The sequence below is a fragment of the Oncorhynchus nerka genome, linkage group LG10, assembly GCF_034236695.1.
Source record: "Oncorhynchus nerka isolate Pitt River linkage group LG10, Oner_Uvic_2.0, whole genome shotgun sequence".
In the NCBI taxonomy this organism is placed as follows: Eukaryota; Metazoa; Chordata; class Actinopteri; order Salmoniformes; family Salmonidae; genus Oncorhynchus; species Oncorhynchus nerka.
In genome coordinates, this window is record NC_088405.1 from 60,086,670 (window position 1) to 60,109,592 (window position 22,923).

The following is a 22,923-nucleotide window of genomic DNA, read 5'->3' on the forward strand; positions in this document are numbered from 1 at the left end:
CAGGAATGTAAAAATGTATGGATTTATTTTAGCTAAATGAACTTTTTGTGCATATGGAACATTTCTGGGATCTTTTATTTCAGCTCATGAAACATGAGACCAATACTTGATATGATGCGTTTATATTTTTGTTCAGTGTAGTTTTGGGGGTTTTAGAATCAGATGAATTCTCTGGAAATGAGCTGCCTCTCAGAAAACGTCAGGACTCTTGAGGACAGAACAAACCAGTAATCATGAAAGCATACAGTAAGAAGCATAGGCCCATTGAACAAGATTAATTGCAGAAAATTCTATAAAAATACTTAGATTGGATTACAGCGGTAGAAATGGGCAGGAGACCATGTTATCTCCTTGTCTTTTAAAATAGCATGCTTGCACCCATTGTTTTCTGTTCTTTTGTTTTAACCTTTGCAGTTTGCATCCATAGTCTAGCTGACCCAGATACAGATGGACAGGCTTCTGAATTCATTTGGATCCCTATTTCACATGGGATCAAGCTGTTGTTGGGGAGATTTAAATATTTTCCCTGTCTGAACGCTAGTCAGAATAAGGCCACCCATTTGTACATTTCTCAATAACAATATTATGCGAAGAGAGATATGATATTTTTGATGCAGCTATACTTCTTTACAAAATAAAATCCAGGTTTTAGTTGTAGGTTTCCCACAAGGGTCAATGCGTTTTTAATTTCTACTTCAGTTGTACTAAATTCCGTTCAAACTAATCCACTTTAAAATGACTCAATGAATCGAACAGAGTGCAATGAACCAGTGAATCGCCGTGGTAGCCTTCTCACCTCCAGTGCACATGCAGATTATGTCTCTATCCACAACATTAAGAAGGGACATGACTCAATGAATCGAACAGAGTGCAATGAACCAGTGAATCGCCGTGGTAGCCTTCTCACCTCCAGTGCACATGCAGATTATGTCTCTATTCACAACATTAAGAAGGGACATGACTCAATGAATCGAACAGAGTGCAATGAACCAGTGAATCGCCATGGTAGCCTTCTCACCTCCAGTGCACATGCAGATTATGTCTCTATTCACAACATTAAGAAGGGACATGACTCAATGAATCGAACAGAGTGCAATGAACCAGTGAATCGCCATGGTAGCCTTCTCACCTCCAGTGCACATGCAGATTATGTCTCTATTCACAACATTAAGAAGGGACATGACTCAATGAATCGAACAGAGTGCAATGAACCAGTGAATCGCCGTGGTAGCCTTCTCACCTCCAGTGCACATGCAGATTATGTCTCTATCCACAACATTAAGAAGGGACATGACTCAATGAATCGAACAGAGTGCAATGAACCAGTGAATCGCCGTGGTAGCCTTCTCACCTCCAGATTATGTCTCTATGCACAACATTAAGAAGGGAAATGACTCAGAACTAAAATGCACCTTTTAATTATTTTCTGTGTTACATGCAGCCAAAGTAATCACATGGTGGAACTTGACATGTTACAACCTAACGGATGACTTCAGTCACTTTGACTTGCCACAGGATCTCCCAGTTTGGTGTCATAGCACAGACGATGATGTCAATGCCAGAACAGTTACTGTCTTATACCATGGCATTGTCGGATACATTTATTATTGGCTTGAATGGCATTCTAGAGCGTGCGTTATTTCCCTATAACGCACAGTATATTTGCACGGTAGAATTGAACGGCTATAGTTCATTCTTACATGTTATGTTTGAGCTGCTTTTTTTAAAGCAGAAGTCGAATTGAAAACATTATTGATATTGTTGAATTCGATGTTCATAATGGTAAGCTAGGACTGATGGTTTGGTTAGCAAGTCTGTTTGGTTACCTCAGCAACTAATTTAGCTATCTAGTAAAATTGCTAGCTACTTCAGTGGATGTTGAACGCATTTCTATCGACAAATGTGTTCAATTATAGCCATGGTGTGAATTGGATAATCAACTCGGGGCTCTACACGTCGGTCAGTTCCACATCGTTCATTATTTTCGATAGATTTGATTATCCCTTTACATAAACAATAATGGACTGGGCTCAAGTCCCCTTTGGCCCTTGGATTTGAATTGAACAAGATGACAAAGAAAACTAATGGCTATTAAACATTTTAGATATTTTTTAGCATGTTTCATTGAAGCGTTTCTATAAATCAATTTGTCCTTAGTTTGTTAGACACAATAGACAGATGAGGAGCTAGATAACCGGCTCAGTTTAAAATAAAATACAAATGGGCTTTTTGTTCTTTCTGCCCTCTAAGAATGCTGTGTCAGTTTCCCAGTTCACTTATAGGTTACAGACAATATGGGTGATTGGCATTATGCACAATAACATACAGTAGATCACGCTGGGGAGAGCGTGCAGAACAGGCTGATCATCATAAGAGATTTTGTATGACAATGCTAAGTAGCTTTTGCATGAATTAATGAATATTGTTCATGTTGGCATGAATGAGTATATATATGTATGTACAAAGTGAAATCTTATGTTCCTCACAGGTCCTTAGGCCCTTGTGCAGTAGTTGGCTAGGCTGGCAACTATGTGTTGAGGGATTGTTGTTTAAATCTTCTCTTCAAAACAAATTGTGCCTCAATTTGCCTCTAGTCGCACTCTTCTCAAACTTTCCTTCTGTTTTGTCTCTATTGTGCTAATGATTCATTCAATATGTCATCATTCAATCATCCGTGTAGCTTTTTACTCAATTCTAGCTCTCTTCCATCTGATCATTAGAATCAACTGAATCATTTAGAAGATGTGAACATTCCGTCACCATGTGTAATTGACCTCCAGTAGTTGTGGGGTTTTGAAGATCAGTGAATAACAGTGTAAACACTCTCACTGAGTAAGAAAGAGCACACTGGAATCTGTAAAAATGCTACAAGGGACAGGTTCTTCCCCCTAAGAGAATTAAAAACCCATGAGATTTATGATGATTATCTATTGCTCTAGTGATCGAAATGATGAACAGGAACAGAAAATACCCATTCATGCTAGCAGAACAAAATGGATACAATGTACTCACTCTTTTTTTCCCCTGAAATGCATACTGACAAAGGTACTGACTGTACACTTTTAGGGCCCGTTGATTGCGACAGCTTTTACAAATGGATACCATTGAACAGGTGGTTGGTTGCCATCTCATTGGAGGTATTATATTCCATTTATATTGTTCAGCAGTCTTTACCCATCTGTTTCTTTAGATTCACCTCATTACTTTGTTACATCAACTGCAATTTCACCTTTCCTTTCTTCTGTAAAAATGCATACAGGAAACCTATATTTCACATCATCATCCTACAAACTTGTACAGATACAGAAACAAGCTTTTTGAATTAAGTCTAAAATGCTAAATGTGTGCGCAAATGGCAAATTAACAACATTGCATGTTTTTACAATACATAATGAAGCTTTTGTTGTGGAACTTGTCCTCCCTGATTTACAGTATATCTTTCACTAATCCTATAGGCCGACATCAATAGAATACCAATAATGATATTCTTGGTTAAATTGACTGTGTACTGTTGCTTTCTCTGGTTTGCATTCATGGCAAAAGATTGGGTTTATTCTCCTGTCGTTTAAAGTCAAGTCAATGTGTCAAGTAAAGCCCATGACATGTCAGCGTCTGTGTAATGCCTATTGTCTCTGGTTGACGTTGTTGGTCAGGGACTCATCTGAAGATAATAGCCAATGTTCCAGTTATTAATATAATTAAACACAGCAGGGTGGCAGATAGCCTAGCGGTTAAGAGCGTTGGGTCAGTAACTGAAAGGATGCTGGTTCGAATCCCTGAGCCAACTAGGTGAACAATCTGTTGATTTGCCCTTGAGCAATGCACTTAACCCTAGTTGCTCTGGATCAGAGCATCTGCTAAATGACAACAAGAATGTAAACACACTAAATTAACCTTTGTTAACTCTGATGGTGTATGAGGCAAGAGAAAGCAACAGTATTAGATGCAGTTGATGTCAACTGGAATTCTGGGAGAATGAGTTCCTCCTCATAGCTGTGCTTGTGATCACTCCACTATAGTAGAATGCATTTGTAGTCTCCTGTGGTTGTGTGTAAGTCTGTTTTTCATTGCTATTACACCTTATGATGATGTTCCTCATTGTCTTACACACATTGTATAGTAGCAAACAATGTTATAAGATTATTGTATTGTTTTGTTAGTATGCTAGGTTATGGTGAAGTTTATGTGGTCATGTTTTGTGCTATTTAAAATGTACATGTTCCTAATTGTTTCACTGGATCTGTGTTCCTCAGCAGAGTCTATCTGGTGGTCCAGGGAAGACAGGCCGAAGCTTCTAATTTAGCTCTGAGTATAGGTGATGCCATCCAACTTCAAGCACTACAGCATCACCCAGGAGAAATGAGAGGTGGAACCACAACAACAACAACAAAAAAGTTCAAATCATCTCAGAAAAAAATAAACTGCTGTATCATAATCCAACCCCGTAACCTGACAACCTGGTTTGGTATGTTTCATGTTGATTTCATTCACTTTTTTCCTTTCTTTTATTAGTTCTTTGATTAGCTTCAGAGAGAGGCATTTTAGTTTCGCCTTATTTGGGATTTTGTCTTCTAGTGTACTCATGTAAATGGTTTTGTCTTCTAGTGTACTCATGTAAATGGTTTTGCTTCTCTCTTTGGGGGGTCATAGTTGAATGTTCGCAAGTCATGCCTACACCTTTGGTACCAATCATTTAAACGAAACAGATCAGAGCTTCAGGTGTCTTTTTGCACACAAAATAAATCCAAAGTGGAAAGGTTTGGAAAAAAAACATCCATTTAATTTAAAATGACATATTCGAGAGTGTAACTAATGCATTTTAGTAGCTTTTTTTTTGTGATGTCTCATTGTTAACCATAATTACCTATTTTTTGGGCAATACAAAGAGGACTCCAATATTTTTATGGTCCTTTTTTATAAATGTTGTTTTTGTTGTTTAGAAAAAAACATGTATACTATAAACAATTTCATATAAATACATTGTGAATTCAAGATTTAAGAAAAAGAAATGTAACTGTAAATATTATTCCAATCGTGCATAACCAACTTGATGAGAGGATAGCATATTTTTGTGATGGTGTGTCAAAGAAATGTTCTAGCGTGTGAATAGAAAAAAAGCTCTAAAACAAATACTATTATCCTTTACTGCTCGGAGACAGTGACTACCGCAGTGTCGGACAGAACACTGACGGCTTGCTCTGGAAATACTCAAGCTGAATAACTTTACAAGTGTCATACCAGCATATTTACAAAAGGTGAGTTCAGTGCACAGTTCAGTTCAGTTTTAAGGTGAGTTCAGTTTTAAAGGAACAAAAAGATCATTGGTATCTTTTGTCTAACCAACTGTTATTTAGAAATCAATATTATTTCAAAAAGAGTGATCATTTCATCCAAAGCACACTGTATTTAGTGTTGAAGAATAGAACTCGAGCCTAAGCATTTTACAGTGCTCTACGCATCCTGACACTTTTATACTCCGGAGAGAAGAATTCAACTCGTTTGTAGTTTGTTGTTGTTTGTTTCCTCCTGCTTGTTCCTGTTAAGTTTGGGACGCAGTATCTGGACTCTGTGGTAGAGTTCTCTCCATCAGTTCTCTTTTCAAATGAATTAGGAAGGCAAATATTTTGATACCATACCTCAGTCCTGTGAGTTATACCTTGGAATTGTTGACAGGTTTAATTTATTTTAGTGGCAAATAGATTAAAACATTGAATGGAAAAAATTATAAATCATTGCACTGTGAGCAGTAAAGAAAGAACAGGCCATTTCCTATTTGCACATGTATATGTTGGCTATTTAAAATGGTTGTGTCTGGGGTGAAGTATGAAGGAATATTGGACGTTGCTCCTCTCTAGAATAGGCATACACAGGGGTGAATAAACAGATTGGCAGATCGCAATTAACTGATTAATTACTACCAATGTTTTGTGGTCATGTCTTTGGATTTCATTGTATGGTGTACGTCAACTTCTAATCTAAAATATTGAGATCCGGCCAGAAGACACTGAATAAATGATTCATCCTGTTAATCATAGCTTGATGAGCAGATTTCTTATGCAGTACATGTGTAGGGACAGATTTTGCTCGAATATAGAGAGACATTTAATGACATGCTTTAAAGTGCAGTAAGAGTTGTAAACATGATGATGGAATGAGTGGTGTCTATTCTGATGATGTACTTTTCCTGCTGCAAATGTATTTGATATTTCATTTCACCTGATGTTTCATTTCATTAGCTCTTTTGTTCAGAACAACCAGGTGAAGGAAAATACTGGATGCTTTTGAACGATGTGGAGATAAACAAGTAATAATTTAAATGAGAAAACAGAAGAGAACCGATGTAATGTTCAAATGTAAAAGAAAAAAAGAAATACAAAAAAAAAGATGCTTCTTCACTGATTTCAATTTTGAGTCAGGGGGTTTTATTGATATTGTGGTTACTATTAATAATTGTAATATTATATTAAAATGTACTGTGCATCCATCGATTTCTCTCTTTCCATTCCCTGTCACCACATACAATATTTTGTTGATCATCCATGCATATCAAGTGTGTACAAAAAAAAATCACAATGAACTTGTAACAGAGTGCTGTCTTTGATACCAGTGTAGTGGTCTATGCTCTTCTTTGTTGTTCTCCCTTTCTCTGGCTTTTTCCTCTGCCTCCTTCCTCTGTCACATTATACCCCACCCACCACCCCCCTCTCTCTTACTCTCCTCTATCTCCTTGTAATTAGTCGTAGGTGTAATGTGATAGTACTTGTAGTTATTAGTGGATTTAGGACCAGTAAGGATAGAACTTGCTCTTATTATCAAAGGTTTGACATACATTTGCAGGCAATTATTTGAATAGCAGTTCCATGCCATGTTTCATATGTCTTTTTCCTTTTCTGTTGTTTTACCGATCTCACATGGTTTCAACTAACCAAAGCTCTCACAGAAGACCTATAGAGAAACAAATTGCTGTAAGATAAACATTTTAAACAAGGCATTATTTGGATATTCTCCACCCTTGAATGTTTTAAAAGGGGTGTGCCATACTACCTTAAATGCTAACGCTAGATATGCAAAACATTTTTTTGTATTATTTTCTAAGGGACACAAGCTATAATTATGAAAAAAAAAATTATGTGCGGAAAAAAACCATATATATTTTTTAAAGTTAACATATTAATGATGATGATGATGATGATGATAACAATAATAATACCACTACTAAACTGTAATATCTTTTAATCTTTGTACACTTTGAAAATATCCCAGATGCCTATAAGGCTCGGCTATTTTTAGATACCACTCGCTTTTTTAAGTGTCTCTGCCTTTTCTTTCACTCCAAAAACATCCATTTTGTGAATACCTTTTTTAGTCCCTGGAAATCAGCGCTTTATTCTAATCAAAGACAGGCTTGTATATGTTCTCCGTTAATGTTGCTCTCACAGATCTAGACAGCTATGCTTACTACTTCACAACGGTTGCAAAGAATTTTAGTCATCTAACTTCTAGAGGGGATCATTTGATGCTATTACATACTTGGAGCAAAGATTACACAGAATGAATCGTCCTAATGATTGTTTCTTAACTAGTTCACCTGTTGTTGAATGTCTTCATACAGTAGTTCAGGTGGTTAGTAAAACTGTAATGTGTATAGCAAGGGGGAGGACAATGTCAAGTTTAATGAAGATCATTTACAGGTGGGGAAGTGCATCTAAGCTTAGATTTTCATGTGTTTTCTCACTTATAATAATAAGCAGCACTTCTAGATATATATTTTGGCCTTGGAGCCTTTTGTCAAGGATATAGTTTATTGGAGGACAGAGAAAGTCAAATATTGTAGATGAATTCAATAAGACTATTATAGGAGTTAATAATAAAGTAAATATTGGATTAATTCATAGATTTACTGTCCATAACATGTTCACAAAGAAATGAAATGTGTGTGGCAGCATGAAAATCAACAGTCCAGGTCCTACATACAGATCTGTAGCAGTTTTTTTAATATATATTTTTTATATTTAACTAGGCAAGTCAGTTAAGAACAAATTCTTATTCACAATGACAGCCTACACCAGCCAACGCTGGGCCAATTATGCGCCGCCCTATGGGACTCCAAATCACGGCTGGTTGTGATACAGCCTGGAATTGAACCAGGGTGTCTGTGTTGACACCTCAAGCACTGAGATGCAGTGCCTTAGACCGCTGCGCCACTCGGGAGCAGGTTTATTGAATAGATATTCTATACAGTACTCATGATAACAATGCAATGCCTTGAGGTACTTATTCTATAGTTATCTCCTCCTCTGATTAAAGTAAAGGCTGGTTATCCCATTAAGAAGCTCATTTCCTTTTGATCTGTGTTCAAATATGATTTTGATTTGATCCCGTAGCTTGGACTTTAAGGTAGCATGGCTCTGTTGCTGTCATTTTATTTGTCATTGACAGCAGTTTACAGCTGATGAATGTTACACATCTTAGTAGAATAGAAATTCCATTGAAGTAAAAAAAAATGTTGGTTTAAGAAGAAAAAAAATCGGAAAGGACAAAAATGACCTGGAAGGTGTTGATAATTGGAGTACTACCGTATCCATTTAAACTTGAATTTTGAGGCAAGTGCTAGGCAATGGCCAATCATTTCATCCCATCATCCATGAATCACCCGTGTTCATTAGTTTGTGTACATACAGTACATACATGTTCTGTTATGTGTACACGTGTCTGACCTGTATATCCTTCATGTGAACATGTGTGACTAGATGAGAATAGTGGGCCTTCTGTATTCTAGACACAGCAAAACCCTGTCTCACATGGGTCTGTATAACATAGTAGCCAACACTGTTTTCATCACTCGCTGTCAAAACAGTCAACGTTATGGTAAGCTAGTGTGCTGTTTTGGCATTGCATTGTCTTCAAAATTTTAACTGGACCTTCTTCAGTGGTCTGGCATAGGCAATACATTAAAGATGACTGTAGCAATGAGTGAGCCATCCTCTAGTTTCTTTCGGATAGTCTTAACGTGTGTGGGTCGGAGTGCACGGCTGCTACTCCAATCTGTAGTAACGTATGAGGAAAAGTGGGCAGTCTATGACTGCACAGCATAATGAGGCTATTGTCCTTCCACTTAATATCCAGTGTTTTCCAGAGTGGAGGAGCAGCCTTCCACTGAGCTCCCCTCACTGACTTGTCTGCTCCTTATTTGCCTTTCCTAACACTTGCCCATTTTTTAACGTTAACAGACTTTTTACGGCGAGAGACTGACAGAACTGACTGACGTCTGAAAGCATCTTTCAGGTCTTCTTGTATGGCTTGCTCAAGCCCTGTTGTAAAATAAACTCAAATGGATGGGGGTCTCTCACATCTCAGATGTGGAAAGTATAATTTTATATTTGTATTTTCAAATAATAATAATGATGAAAAAAAAAATTGTGAAAGGTTTCCATCCTCTACTGTGGTCCAGAAATCGATGTGTCTGTCTGGAAAATAAAATAAAATAAAATGAACTGTTTTATTCCTTGTTTCTTTGCTTAACTGTTGTAATAAGATTGTATTATTCATCCTATAAAATGTTGACGGTCTCAATATTGCCAGTAAATGCAACATTTAAGGTATTATGAGCACCGAATGGTACAATCATATACAGCGCCTCCAGAAAGTCGTCACACCCTTTGACTTTTTCCACATATTGTTGTGTTACAGCCGGAATTTAAAATGGATTCCATTTAGATTTGTTTACCCCATAATGTCAAAGTGGAATTGTGTTTTTTTATATATAGAATTTTAGAAATGTATTAAAAATGAAAAGCTGAAATGTCTTCAGTCAATAAGTATTCAACCCCTTTCTTATGACAAACCTAAATAAGTTCAGGAGTAAACATTTGCTTAACAAGTCACATAATATGTTGCACTCTGTGTGCAATAATGGTCTTTCAAAAATGATGTTAAACACTATCTCATCCCTCTACCCCACTCATACAATTATCTGTAAGGTCCCTCAGCCGAGCAGTGAATTTCAAACAGATTCAACCACATAGACCAGGGAGTTTTTCCAATACCTTGCAAAGAAGGGCACCTATTAGTAGATTTAAAAAAAAAAAATAAAGCAGACATTAAACATCCCTTTGAGCATGGTGAAGTCATGAATTACTTGGATGGTGTATCAATACACCCAGTCACTAGAAAGATACAGGCGTCCTTCCTAAATCAGTTTCCGGAAAGGAAGTGGAGACGAGTCACTCAATAGCCATCCCACACACACACTGTAATGAAGGTAAACTTTTTAATAAGGTATTTCAATAAATAAAGTAATATTGCAAAAAAATGTGGCAAAGCAATTAACTTTTGTCCTGAATACTAAGTAACACATTTCTGAGTACCACTCTCCATATTTTCAAGCATAGTGGTGGCTACATCATGTTATGGGTATGCTTGTAATCGTTAAAGGACTGGGGAGTTTTCAGGATAAAAAGAAAACTGAATGCACAGGCAAAATCCTAGAGGACCTTCTTCAAACTACTTGAAAATCTATATCAAGACCTGAAAATGGCTGTCTCGCAATGACCAACAAGAAATTTGACAGAGCTTAAGAAATTTTGAAAAGAATAATGGGTAAATGTTGCACAATCCAGGTTCAGATTTACCCAGAAAGACTCACAGCTGTAATCGCTGCCAAAGTTGCTTCTACGAAGTATTGACTCAAGGGTGTGAATACTTATGTAAATGAGATATTTCTGTATTTAATTTTTCATAAATTTGCAAACATCTCTGTTTTCACTTTGTCATTATCCCTTTTGAATTGAGGCAGTAACACAACAAGATGTGGAATATGTCAATAGGTATGAATACATCTGAAGGCACCGTATATACATTTTGCCTAGCTTTGTACAAAATCAGGCAAAACTATTTTATCCACACTATTTTGCTACTATTTTAGAAAGAAAAAAAAACAATACAATACTTATGTCCATGGATATCAATCAATGGATATCAACTTCTTTCTCCCATGTTATTAAAGCTGACCTGTGGTCTCTTGAACTCTGATTCCCTTAAACCCACAGTATCAAGTCCCTCTAGTTGCGATCTCAGTCCGTCCAGTCCGTCTAACCCATGTACCTAATTCTGCAGGCCTGGGTCTGAGGTAGCTTCTCTCTCTGTGATGGTGTTTAGTTTTATTAATCATACTAACCACATTTTATTACAGGTGCCCCCAGGTTCACTGTCTGCTTATTAAAATATTCAAAGGTGTTTAATTTCATTTTTTTGCACAGGCCAAGGGGAAAACATTTGTCTTAGCCAGTAATTATATCACCCCACCACACCTAACACAGAGATCTCTCCTGAAGATCAAGCCAGGGCTCTTAATAGAAGCTTTACTTGAGGTGAGGTGAAAACAGCCCATTTGGTGAAAGCGCAACGATGATGGATAGTGTGCTGTGGAGCTTATTCAGCATATATTTAATATCTTGCATATTGCAGCTTTATTGTTTTCAAAGGCACCTCGCTCATGAGGTCGGATAGTTTGGTGCTTTTTGTGCAATGCAAAATCACTTCTGTCTCACTATGACTCTCAATATGTTTATGGACCACGTTCAACTTCGAGTTCAGCCAGAGATGCAGTCAAATGGAAAGCCTGTTTCTTTGAGTACAGTACAATAAAATGATGAGCAAAGAAAATAGATTGAGTACATTCCCGGATGCTTAAAGAGACTGACAGTTATTCTGCAGCCTCGCAGGGGAGACGAGTCACTCAGTAGCCATCCCACACACACACTGTAATGAAGGTAAACTTTTTAATACGATTGTCAAAACGTAATCAGTTATGTTTTACCTGAGATGGAGAATTGCAAACGTGTGCCATCAGCAGAGCTGCTTCCTTTGGTTTTCCTTCCATTTCAAACGGTGTCTCATCTTAATGATTCAAATTGCTCCAGAGGATTAGAGAAATCAGGGTTATTATGAATGTGATGAAGTCAGTACTGCCTCATTCCCCTCCCTCCTCATTCCCTTACTGATGCAGACTCTTTTTACTGGTCCTACATTGCATAACTACTATGGAAAGGACATTGCCCTCGCTGGACAATGGTAAGACTCCACTGACCAGCCTTATCTCAACAGTTTATATTTATGTAATGACCTGCAATAGTTCACCTACACACAGGTACTCTGTTGCTATTAGTCTGACAATTAATTTGACTGTGAAGGATACACATTTTGGAACAGGGAAGGGAAGAACAAGCTTATCACTGCAGGAAAACAGCACTGCACGGCAAGCGTACCGGAGCGCCAAGTGTAGGTCCAAGAGGCTCCTAAATATCTTCTACCCCCAAGCCATAAGACTCCTGAACAGCTAATCAAAAGGATACCCCCCCCCCCCCCGAACACTGCTGCTACTCTGTTATTATCTATGCATAGTCACTTTAATAACTCTACCGACATGTACAAATGACTTCAATGCCGGTGCCCCCGCACTTGTACCCCCCTGTATATAGCCCCATTATTGTTATTTACTGCTGCTCTTTAATCATTTGTTATTCTTATCTCTTACTTTGTTTTAGGTATTTTCTTAAAACTGCATTGTTGGTTAAGGCTTGTAAGTAAGCATTTCATTGTAAGGTCTACACTTGTTACAAATAAAAAATTATTTGGTTTGATTTTTAAAAAGAAATGTTATGTCAGGTAGCCCATTATGGAAAGGGATTTGTATTGAGAAAAGCAATTTCTGTCTATTTCAAGTTAAATACATCTTGATCAACAGAGAAGAATTCTGATTTATATGAAATACCATAATCAATTTGCTGTGTTTGTCATTTAGTAGTCTTATGAAGCCAGCCATTGTAGTTCCTGTTACAATACCAATAACTAGCCTACTGATTTAACTGCACTTGTTATGTCTAGGGGTCTTAGGCCTAGCTACATGGTCTGTAACCTGATTTGATGTGTGCATAAATGTGAGAAGTAAGAGTATGTGACCAGGTGTTGAATGCATGCACCCGAGAGACAGCAACCTTAGCTTAGGTCTAGGGCTAGCTCAGTCATATCTCACATGGTCAGTCAGTCCGAGCACATTAGTATTCTTTCAAAGTGGTGAACCAAAATAAGTATATACAAAAATAAAACTACAAAGAGGAATGGCTAAACTAAACTAACACAAAACACTGGCAGGCCACAATGCCTCTGGTCACAGAATGACAATCATCCTGATTGTTCACACCTGTCGACTTATCCATGCTTCCATGCATAGCACAGCCCTTGACCCAGTTGGTGCTGCCACCTGGGGATGGAGTGTGGAACTGTATCCTGGTACTGTGTTGCCTAACTGTGTGCTACTGCTAACACTAAACTACCCCCATATCATAACACTTCCCCCAACAAGAAACCTTACAGTCACCCATATCTATTTTCCAGAAATATCTAACATGTCATACTTTTTAATTTTCTGTAAAACTCCCTTAAGTGAAGAGACCCATATCTGAAGTATAAACACTAGAGTTGCAGCTATGAAACCTGCCTACCGATACCCTAAACTCTGAGATAAAGCCATTCTAGAAAACCAGAAGCCAGACAAAACAAATCCATCAAATTCATTATTAGGCACTCAGACAATTTGCTCCTACCAAAAGTCTCTAAAAAGATTGAACCCAGGAGCAACCTTTGACCCCTCTGCTTCTAAACTGGGAGCCCAATTCCATTCACTCAGCCCATGGTTACAAGCAACAAACTCCATCTGATATGAAGGCAATGATGAGAGACTTGGAGCAACCACCACCAGGGACAAGTGAACATCGACCACAACTTCAGCCAACTCACTAGGAACACGATCCCTGTTCCCAAACGCCTGTTTTGTCCGGTCCTGAGCACCCACTGGAAGGGAACCGCTAGCCATATACTCCTCATTTTCCTCCACCTTAACTGTCGTCCGCTCCCCAACAACAGGAAGTGATAAAACCGGTGGATCTGTCTTTTCCACCAAACTCACTTCTTCAAGCTCCTGATTCTCATCACAAAACACAGCCGTGTCACCCCGCAAATGCCAGACCGTAGCTCCCAGCGAATCCTCACTAACCTCACAACATGACCCAAAGCCCATAGCTCAGTTAAATCAACACCTGACAGACAAACATCCTCTTGGTCAGCCTGCGGAGGAACCACATCCCCTCCTCCTTTGGAAAATAATGTGTCACCTAAATTGACCTCATCCTTAATCTGCAGAGGGTAGGCATACACTTCACATACTCTACATGAACAAAAGATTGTGGACACCTACCCGTCGAACACCTCATTCCAAAATCATGGGCATTAATATGGAGTTGGTCCCCCCTTTGCTGCTATAACAGCCTCCACTCTTCTGGAAAGGCTTTCGACTAGATGTTGGAACATTGCTGCAGGGACTTGCTTCCATTCAGCTACAAGAGCATTTGTGAGGTTGGGTACTGATGTTGGGCGATTAGGCCTGGCTCACAGGCGGCATTCCAATTCATCCCAAAGGTGTTTGATGGGGTTGAGGTCAGGGCTCTGTGCAGGTCAGTCAAGTTCTTCTACACCGATTTTGACAAACCATTTCTGTATGGACCTCGCTTTGTGCACGGGTGCATTGTCATGCTGAAACAGGAAACGGTCTTCCCCAAACTGTTGCCACAAAGTTGGAAGCACAGAATCATCTAGCATGTCATTGTACGCTCTAGTGTTAAGATTACCCTTCACTGGAATTAAGGGGCCTAGCCTGAACCATGAAAAACAGCCCCAGACCATTATTCCTCCTCCACCAAACTTTACAGAGGGCAAAATGCATTGGGGCAGATAGCGTTCTCCTGGCATCCGCCAAACCCAGATTAATCCGTCTGAGTGCCAGGTGGCGAAGCGTGTTTCATCACTACCTAGAACACATTTCCACTGCTCCATAGTCCAATGGCGACAAGCTTTACACCACTCCAGCCGATGCTTGGCATTGTGCATTGGTAATCTTAGGCTTGTGTGCGGCTGCTCGGCCATGGAAACCCATTTCAGGAAACTCCCGATGAACAGTTCTTGTTTGGAACTCAGTAGTGAGGGCTGCAACTGAGGACAGATGTTTTTTACACGCTTCAGCACTCAGCGGTCCCGTTCTGTGAGCTTGTGTGGCCTACCACTTCGCGGCTGAGCTGTTGTTGCTCCTAGACGTTTCTACTTCACAATAACAGCAGTTACAGTTTGACTGGGGAAGCTCTAGCAGGGCAGAAATTTGACGAACTGACTTGTTGGAAAGTCACTGAGCTCTTCAGAATGGGCCATTCTACTGCCAAAGTTTGTCTATGAAGACTGCATGGCTGTGTGCTCGATTTCATACACCAGCAACGGGTGTGGCGGAAATAGCCAAATCCACTCATTTTGTATATTTTGTGTATCTTTGCCCAGAGGTTTTCAGCAATAGACACACAAGAATCACCTTCATCATTAGGGAGAACCATTTCCTGGGAACTATCTAGTCTGGCATGAATGTTTCCTCCAAGTCCCCACACAAATCATCCTCCTCTCTACCTGGTTTGCTACCAGGGCCCGGTTTTCCAAAAGCATCTTAAGGCTAAGTTCATCGTTCGAACCTTCGTAGGAGCATTGTTAAAACCCTGAACTGTTTCCCAAAACCATCATTATTAACGTTACACTTAAAAACGCTTGTGATCTAACGCCTGCCTCAGACAACTTGTAGAACAGCGAAGTGCATCGCAAGATGCTTTTTTGCCCTCCCGCATCACTTTATACACAGAAGGTAACCGCTAAATATACAGTTGTGGCCAAAAGTTTTGAGAATGATACAAATATACATTTTCACAAAGTCTGCTGCCTCAGTTTGTATGATGGCAATTTGCATATACTCCAGAATTGAATTTGAAAGAGTGATGAGATGAATTGAAATTAATTGCAAAGTCCCTCTTTGCCATGCAAATGAACTGAATCCCCAAAAAACATTTCCACTGCATCTCAGCCCTGCCACAAAAGGTCCAGCTGACATCATGTCAGTGATTCTCTCATTAACACAGGTGTGAGTGTTGACAAGGACACGTCTGGAGATCACTCTGTCATGCTGATTGAGTTTCAATAACAGACTGGAGGGTGGTGCTTGGAATTATTGTTCTTCCTCTGTCAACCATGGTTACCTGCAAGGAATCACGTGCTGTCATCATTGCTTTACGCGAAAAGGGCTTTACAGGCAAGGATATTGCTGCCAGTAAGATTGCCGCTAAATCAACCATTTATCGGATCATCAAGAACTCCAAGGAGAGCGGTTCAATTGTTGTGAAGAAGGCTTCAGGGCGCCCAAGAAAGTCCAGCAAGCACCAGGACGTCTCCTAAAGTTGGTTCAGCTGTGGGATTGGGGAACCACCAGTACATAGCTTGCTCAGGAATGGCAGCAGGCAGGTGTGAGGGCTTCTGCACGCACAGTGAGGCAAAGACTTTTGGAGGATGGCCTGGTGTCAAGAAGGGCAGCATAGAAGCCACTTCTCTCCAGGAAAAACATCAGGGACAGACTGATATTCTGCAAAAGGTACAGGGATTGGACTGCTGAGGACTGGGGTAAAGTCATTTTCTCTGATGAATCCCCATTCCGATTGTTAGGGGCATCCGGAAAAAAGCTTGTCCGGAGAAGACAAGGAGAGTGCTACCAACAGTTCTGTGTCATGCCAACAGTAAAGCATCCTAAGACCAGTCATGTGTGGGGTTGCTTCTCAGCCAAGGGAGTGGGCTCACTCACAATTTTGCCTAAGAACACACCCATGAATAAAGAATGGTACCAACACATCCTCCGAGAGCAACTTCTCCCAACCATCCAGGAACAGTTTGGTGGCGAACAATGCCTTTTCCAGCATGATGGAGCACCTTGCCACAAGGCAAAAGTGATAACTAAGTGGCTCGGGGAACAAAACATCGATATTTTGGGTCCATGGCCAGGAAACTCCCCAGACTCCCCAGATCCCATTGAGAACTTGTGGTCAATCCACAAGAGGCGGGTGGACAAACAAAAACCCACAAATTCTGACAAACTCCAAGCATTGATTATGCAAGAATGGGCTGCCATCAGTCAGGATGTGACCCAGAAGTTAATTGACAGCAGGCCAGGGCAGATTGCAGAGGTCTTGAAAAAGAAGGGTCAACACTGCAAATATTGACTCTTTGCATCAACTTCATGAAATTGTCAATAAAAGCATTTAACACCTATGAAATGCTTGTAATTATACTTCAGTATTCCATAGTAACATCTGACAAAAATATCTAAAGACACTGAAGCGGCACACTTTGTGGAAATGAATATTTGTGTCATTCTAAAAACTTTTGGCCACGACTGTAGAATCACGTGGTTTATCAATTTCTCTGTGACTGCCAATAACTTCAAAACATGATATGTACCCAAACATGTGCTCAATGAAATCAGTGATTTAGTGCATTGTTATAGGTTAAGCATTAGATTAAGCTGCCTCAGTATTTGCAGCAGTAGGTGATAATATCTCTCTAGGAGCTGATCCGTAGTCAGTATTGTGAAATAATTCAGTATCGACACATGCTCCAATGAAGCACTTACCGAAACGCATGTTACATCTTCGGCCATAGTAGGAAAGACGCATTGTTAAAACACTCGTAAGCCTATGTTCCATCGCTATCTGAAAACCGGGCCCAGTAATCTTCTGAACATGAGTAACTTCACACACTGGGGATACACCAAAACTCTCCTTGCGAGACTCCGCCCCCTGACACACCAGCCATTTCACTAGGGTTACACAAACCTGATCACCTGGGGAAACTAACTCATCACTTGAACGCTGATGGCTCAAACACCCCCATATTCAAAACCAGTATGCCAAACAGAACCTTTAAATTTACTGACAAAAGTCAGTTAGCCACTAGATCATCGCTAACCAAACAATACATCCATGCGCTTCACGCCCCAGAGATAACCAGATACAACTTGAAAAGAAAACAGCACGCCGTGCACAAAAGCAACAAACCATAGCAACAGTTAGCTACTAGCCTAGCGCTAACACAAACGCATTCACCAAAACTACAAACCATAGCAACAGTCAGCCATGTAAACACTCTGTGGCAGAGCTGAAGCTCATCTGAGGTTGTGCATAGGATGCTGTTTAGCCATAATCAGGATATTTTTCGACTAACCTTTACTTGGCAGGTGCCGGAGGGGATGGCTGCTGTTTTACGGTCTCCTTACCAACTGTGCTATTTTGTTAGTTTATTTTCGTTGTTTGTAACTTATTTTTTAACGTATTTTGTACATAATGTTGCTACTACCATCTCTTATGACCGAAAATAACTTCTGGACATCAGAACAGTGATTACTCACCTCGAACTGGACAAAGATTTTTTATTTAACGAGTCCGATTCGAAGGATGTACTGCTTTCTCGGTAACAGGCCAAAATCTCCATCATTTGCGGGAAGAAAGACGGTGAAAAAGTGGTCGGAGGTCGGGCTGCCTTCTGAGAATTCGTAGGTGAGTGAGGAAACCTCCTGGACCATCTGTTCTATTGGCCAATGTGCAATCATTGGAAAACAAAATGGATGATGTAAGATCAAGACTATCTTACCAATGGGACATTAAAAACTGTAATATCTTTTGCTTCACCATTTCATGGCTAAATGACGACAGGGATAATATAGAGCCCGGCGGGATTTTCCATGCATCGGCAGGACAGAGAAGCTGCGTCTGGTATGATGGTAAGACGTGTGTTTATTAGTCAACAACAGCTGGTACACGATGTCTAATATTAAAGGTCTCGAAGTATTGCTCGCCTGAGGTAGAATACCTTATGATAAGCTGTAGACTACACTATCTAGTTCTCATCAATATTATTCGTAGCCATCTATTTACCACCACAAACCGATGCTGGCACTAAGACCGCACTCAACCAGCTGTATAAGGCCATAAGCAAACAAGAAAATACTCATCCAGAAGTGGCACTCCTAGTGGCTGGAGACTTTAATGCAGGCAAACTCATTTCTGACAGAGGAAAAAAAACACTAGACCACCTTTACTCCACAAACAAAGATGCATACAAAGCTCTCCCTCGCCATCCATTTGACAAATCTGGCCATAATTCTATCCTCCTCATTCTTGCTTTCAAGCAAAAACTAAAGCAGGAAGTACCAGTGACTCGCTCAATACGAAAGGATCAGATGACGCGGATGCTACACTAAAGGACTGTTTTGCTAGCACAGACTGGAATATGTTCTGGTATTCATCCAATGGCATTGAGGAGCATACCGCCTTAGTCATCGGCTGCCGCTTTCAAGGAGCTGGACACTACTCCGGAGGCTTATAAGAAATCCCGCTAGGCCGTCAGATGAACCATCAAACATGCAAAGCATCAATACAGAATTAAGACAGAATCCTACTACACCGGCTCGGACGCTCGTCGGATGTGGCAGGGCTTGAAAACTATTGTGGACTAGATTGGGAAACCAAGCCGCGAGCTGCCCAGTGACACGAGCCTACCAGATGAGCTAAATGCCTTTTATGCTCGGTTAGAGGCAAGCAACACTGAAGCATGCATGAGAGCACCAGCTGTTCCTGACAACTGTGTGATAATGCTCTCGGTAGCCGATGTGAGAAAGACCTTTAAATAGGTCAACATTCACAAAGCTGCGAGGCCAAATGGATTACCAGGATGTGTACTGAAAGCATGCACGGACCAACTGGCAAGTGTCTTCACTGACATTTTCAACCTCTCCCTGACCGAGTCTGTAATATCTACATGTTTCAAGCAGACCGCCATATTCCCTGTGCCCAAGGAAGTGAAGGTAACCTGCCTAAATGTTTACCGCACCGTACCACTCACGCCGGTAGCCATGAAGTGCTTTGAAACGCTGGTCATGGTTTACATCAACAGCATCCTCCCAGATACCCTAGACCCACTCCAATTCGCATACTGCTCCAATAGATCCACAGATGATCCACAATCTCAATTGCACTAACCTTTCCCACCTGGACAAAATGAACACCTATGCGAGAATGCTATCCATTGACTAAAGTTTAGTATTCAACACCATAGTGCCCACAAAGCTCATCACTAAACTAAGGACCCTGGGACTTAACACCTCCCTCTGCAACTGGATCCTGGATTTCCTGACGAGCCGCCCCCAGGTGGTAAGGGTAGGCAACAACACGTCTTCCACACTGATCCTCAACACTGGGGCCCCTCAGGAGTGTGTACTTAGCTACAGAGGGTAGTGCGTATGGCCCAGCACATGACTTGGGCCAAGTGCCATCCAGGACCTATATAGAATGCCGAACAATTAATTAAATGGCCACACGGACTATTTACATGAACACCCCCTCCCATTTGTTGTTCTAACACTGCTGCTACTCGCTGTTTATTATCTATGCATAGTCACTTTACTCCCACCTACATGTACAAATTACCTGTACCCCCGCACATTGACTCGGTATCGGTACCCCCTGTATAGCCTCGTTATTGTTATTTTATTGTGTTACTTTTTATTATTTTTACTTTTGTTTATTTGGTAAATAAGTAAGCATTTCACTGTATTCGGGGCATGTCACAAATAAAGTTTGATTTGATTTTACTTTGTTCATTCTTGATTCGAAAGAAACTTGTAGTTGTAGTTACAGGTTGTACCTGTGAATCTTCCTAAATATATGTAATCCACTTTTTGTATCGAATGAGAAATGCCTCTTGTATGTGTGGAGATCTTTTTTTTGGTCGCACTTTCTGATGCGCACACATCTACTTCTACACATAGTCACGACCACAGATGTGTCGCATTGAAAGGACTACTTTCTGCAAAGATGTTAGGAAATGCCACCTGCAACTGAACATATGTTCATAAGAGACAAGTTTCTTCCGGATCGAAAACGAAGATATTATCGCCAAGTAAAGGTTAGTTGGCCAGCATCCTGGAGTCGCCTCTTCACTGTTGATGTTGAGACTGGTGTTTTGTGGGTACTATTTAATGAAACTGCCAGTTAAAGACTTGTGAGGCATCTGTTTCTCAAACTAGACACTAATGTACTTGTCCTCTTGCTCAGTTGTGCACCGAGGCCTCCCACTCCTCTTTCTATTCTGGTTAGAGCCGGTTTGCGCTGTTCTGTGAAGGGAGTAGTACAAAGCGTTGTACGAGATCTTCAGTTTCTTTACAATTTCACATGGAATAGACTTAATTTCTCAGAACAAGAATAGACTGACGAGTTTCAGAAGAAAGTTCTTTGTTTCTGGACATTTTGAGCCTGTAATCAAACCCACAAATGCTGATGCTCCAGATACTGAACTAGTCTAAAGAAGGCCAGTTTTATTGCTTCTTTTAATCAGAACAACAGTTTTCAGATGTGCTAACATAATATAATTGCAAAGGGGTTTTCTAATGATCAATTAGCCTTTTAAAATGATCAACTTGGATTAGCTAACACAATGTGCCATTGGAACACAGGAGTGATGGTAGCTGATAATGGGCCTCTGTACGCCAATGTAGATATTCCATAAAGAATGTGCAGTTTCCAGCTACAATAGTCATTTACAATGTTAACAATGTCTACACCGTATTTCTGATCAATTTGATGTGATTTTAATTTACAAAAAAAGTTGCTTTTCTTTCAAAAACATGGACATTGCTAAGTGACCCCAAACTTTAAAGGTAGTGTATATATTTGTAAAAACATATTTGGGGGATTGGAAGTGATGCAGACAATTACATTGAATGAAGCTACAATCTGTAATATAAATGCTGATCTACCTCCAAACCTGGAAATCTAATCATGCAAACAGCGCCAACTGTAACGGTCTTGAGACGACAGACGCTGGGAGACTGGAAGCACAGGGTGAGGATTTAAAAGAGCATCTGGACAAGAGAAACAAAACATCAATGCAGACACGGGGATGAATCTGAGGAAGTGACAGATATCGTGGAAGCAATCAATGACGTGATGGAGTCCAGGTGAGTCTGATGAAGCACTGGTGCGTGTAACAATGGTAACAGGTGTACGTAATGATGAGCAGCCTGGCAACCTCGAGCGATAGAGAAGACGTGACAGTAAGCCTCCCTCTAGGGGTTCCACCTGGCATCCTACCTGGGCGAGCCTGACGGACCGGACGAGGCGCGGGAGCCCGACGGGTATGACGAGGCGCGGGAGCCCGACGAACCGGCTGAGACATGAAGTGGGAGCCTGCGGAGCCAACTGAGGCTCGTGAGCCTCTCAAGCCAGCTGAGGCATGAGAGCCTGATGAGCCAGCTGATGTATCCCCGGTTGCGTCGGCAGTGGCACCCAAACGTCACCAAAATTAAAAAATGTAAAAATGCTTCCCTGATGCTTCCAACATTGGTGTCTGCATTCTATAACGGTCTTGAGACAGACGCTGGGAGAAGGGAAGCAAGTACAGGGTGAGGATTTAATAATAAATAGGCATGAAACAAGCAAACCAGCGTCTGGACAAGAGAAACAAAACAACATCAATGCAGACAAGGGATGAAACTGAGGAAGGGACAGATATAGTGGAGGCAATCAATGATGTGATGGAGTCCAGGTGAGTCAATTATGCGCTGGTGCACGCAACGATGGTGGCAGGTGTACGTAATGACGAGCAGCATGGCGACCTCTAGGCCTATGTAGCTGCCAGAGAGGGGGAGCGGGTGCAGACATGACACCAACAAAAGCTACCAAAACCATAGCCAAAAACAATCAACGCAATGTTTGTGCAAAACACCTCATCAGCCCTACAGTAACTAATGAATACCAGCTGCAAATAATTGACTAACCTCACCTAACGCCACCCCAAACATTTATGTTGACCAAAACCATGAGCTATCTTGCAAGCCAGACACCTGTTACAAACTTTCTCAACAAATGCACAACCACAAAACCGAACCATACCGGCTCAAAACCACTCGGAGTAGAACTACAAATGCTAATGTCTGTTAAAATGTACAGTATGCCGGAC

At 40.5% G+C, this 22,923-nt stretch overlaps 1 protein-coding gene across 14 annotated transcripts in view; it reads left to right on the forward strand.

Moving 5' to 3' along the window:
* The window catches only part of LOC115135728 (RNA-binding protein Musashi homolog 2-like), a 342,501-nt gene extending 332,999 nt beyond the window's left edge, over positions 1-9,502 (forward strand). For 6 of the 14 annotated variants that reach the window (XM_029670752.2, XM_029670763.2, XM_065023633.1 and 3 more), the window contains 2 exons: positions 3,067-3,137; positions 4,254-9,502. In XM_029670752.2, the coding sequence (XP_029526612.1) occupies positions 3,067-3,108 (42 nt within the window). In that variant the 3' untranslated portion in view covers positions 3,109-3,137; positions 4,254-9,502. The remainder of the gene's footprint in view (positions 1-3,066; positions 3,138-4,253) is intronic. The other 8 variants (XM_029670751.2, XM_029670762.2, XM_029670758.2 and 5 more) reach the window with 3 other exon arrangements.
* The last annotated feature ends 13,421 nt before the right edge of the window (positions 9,503-22,923 follow it).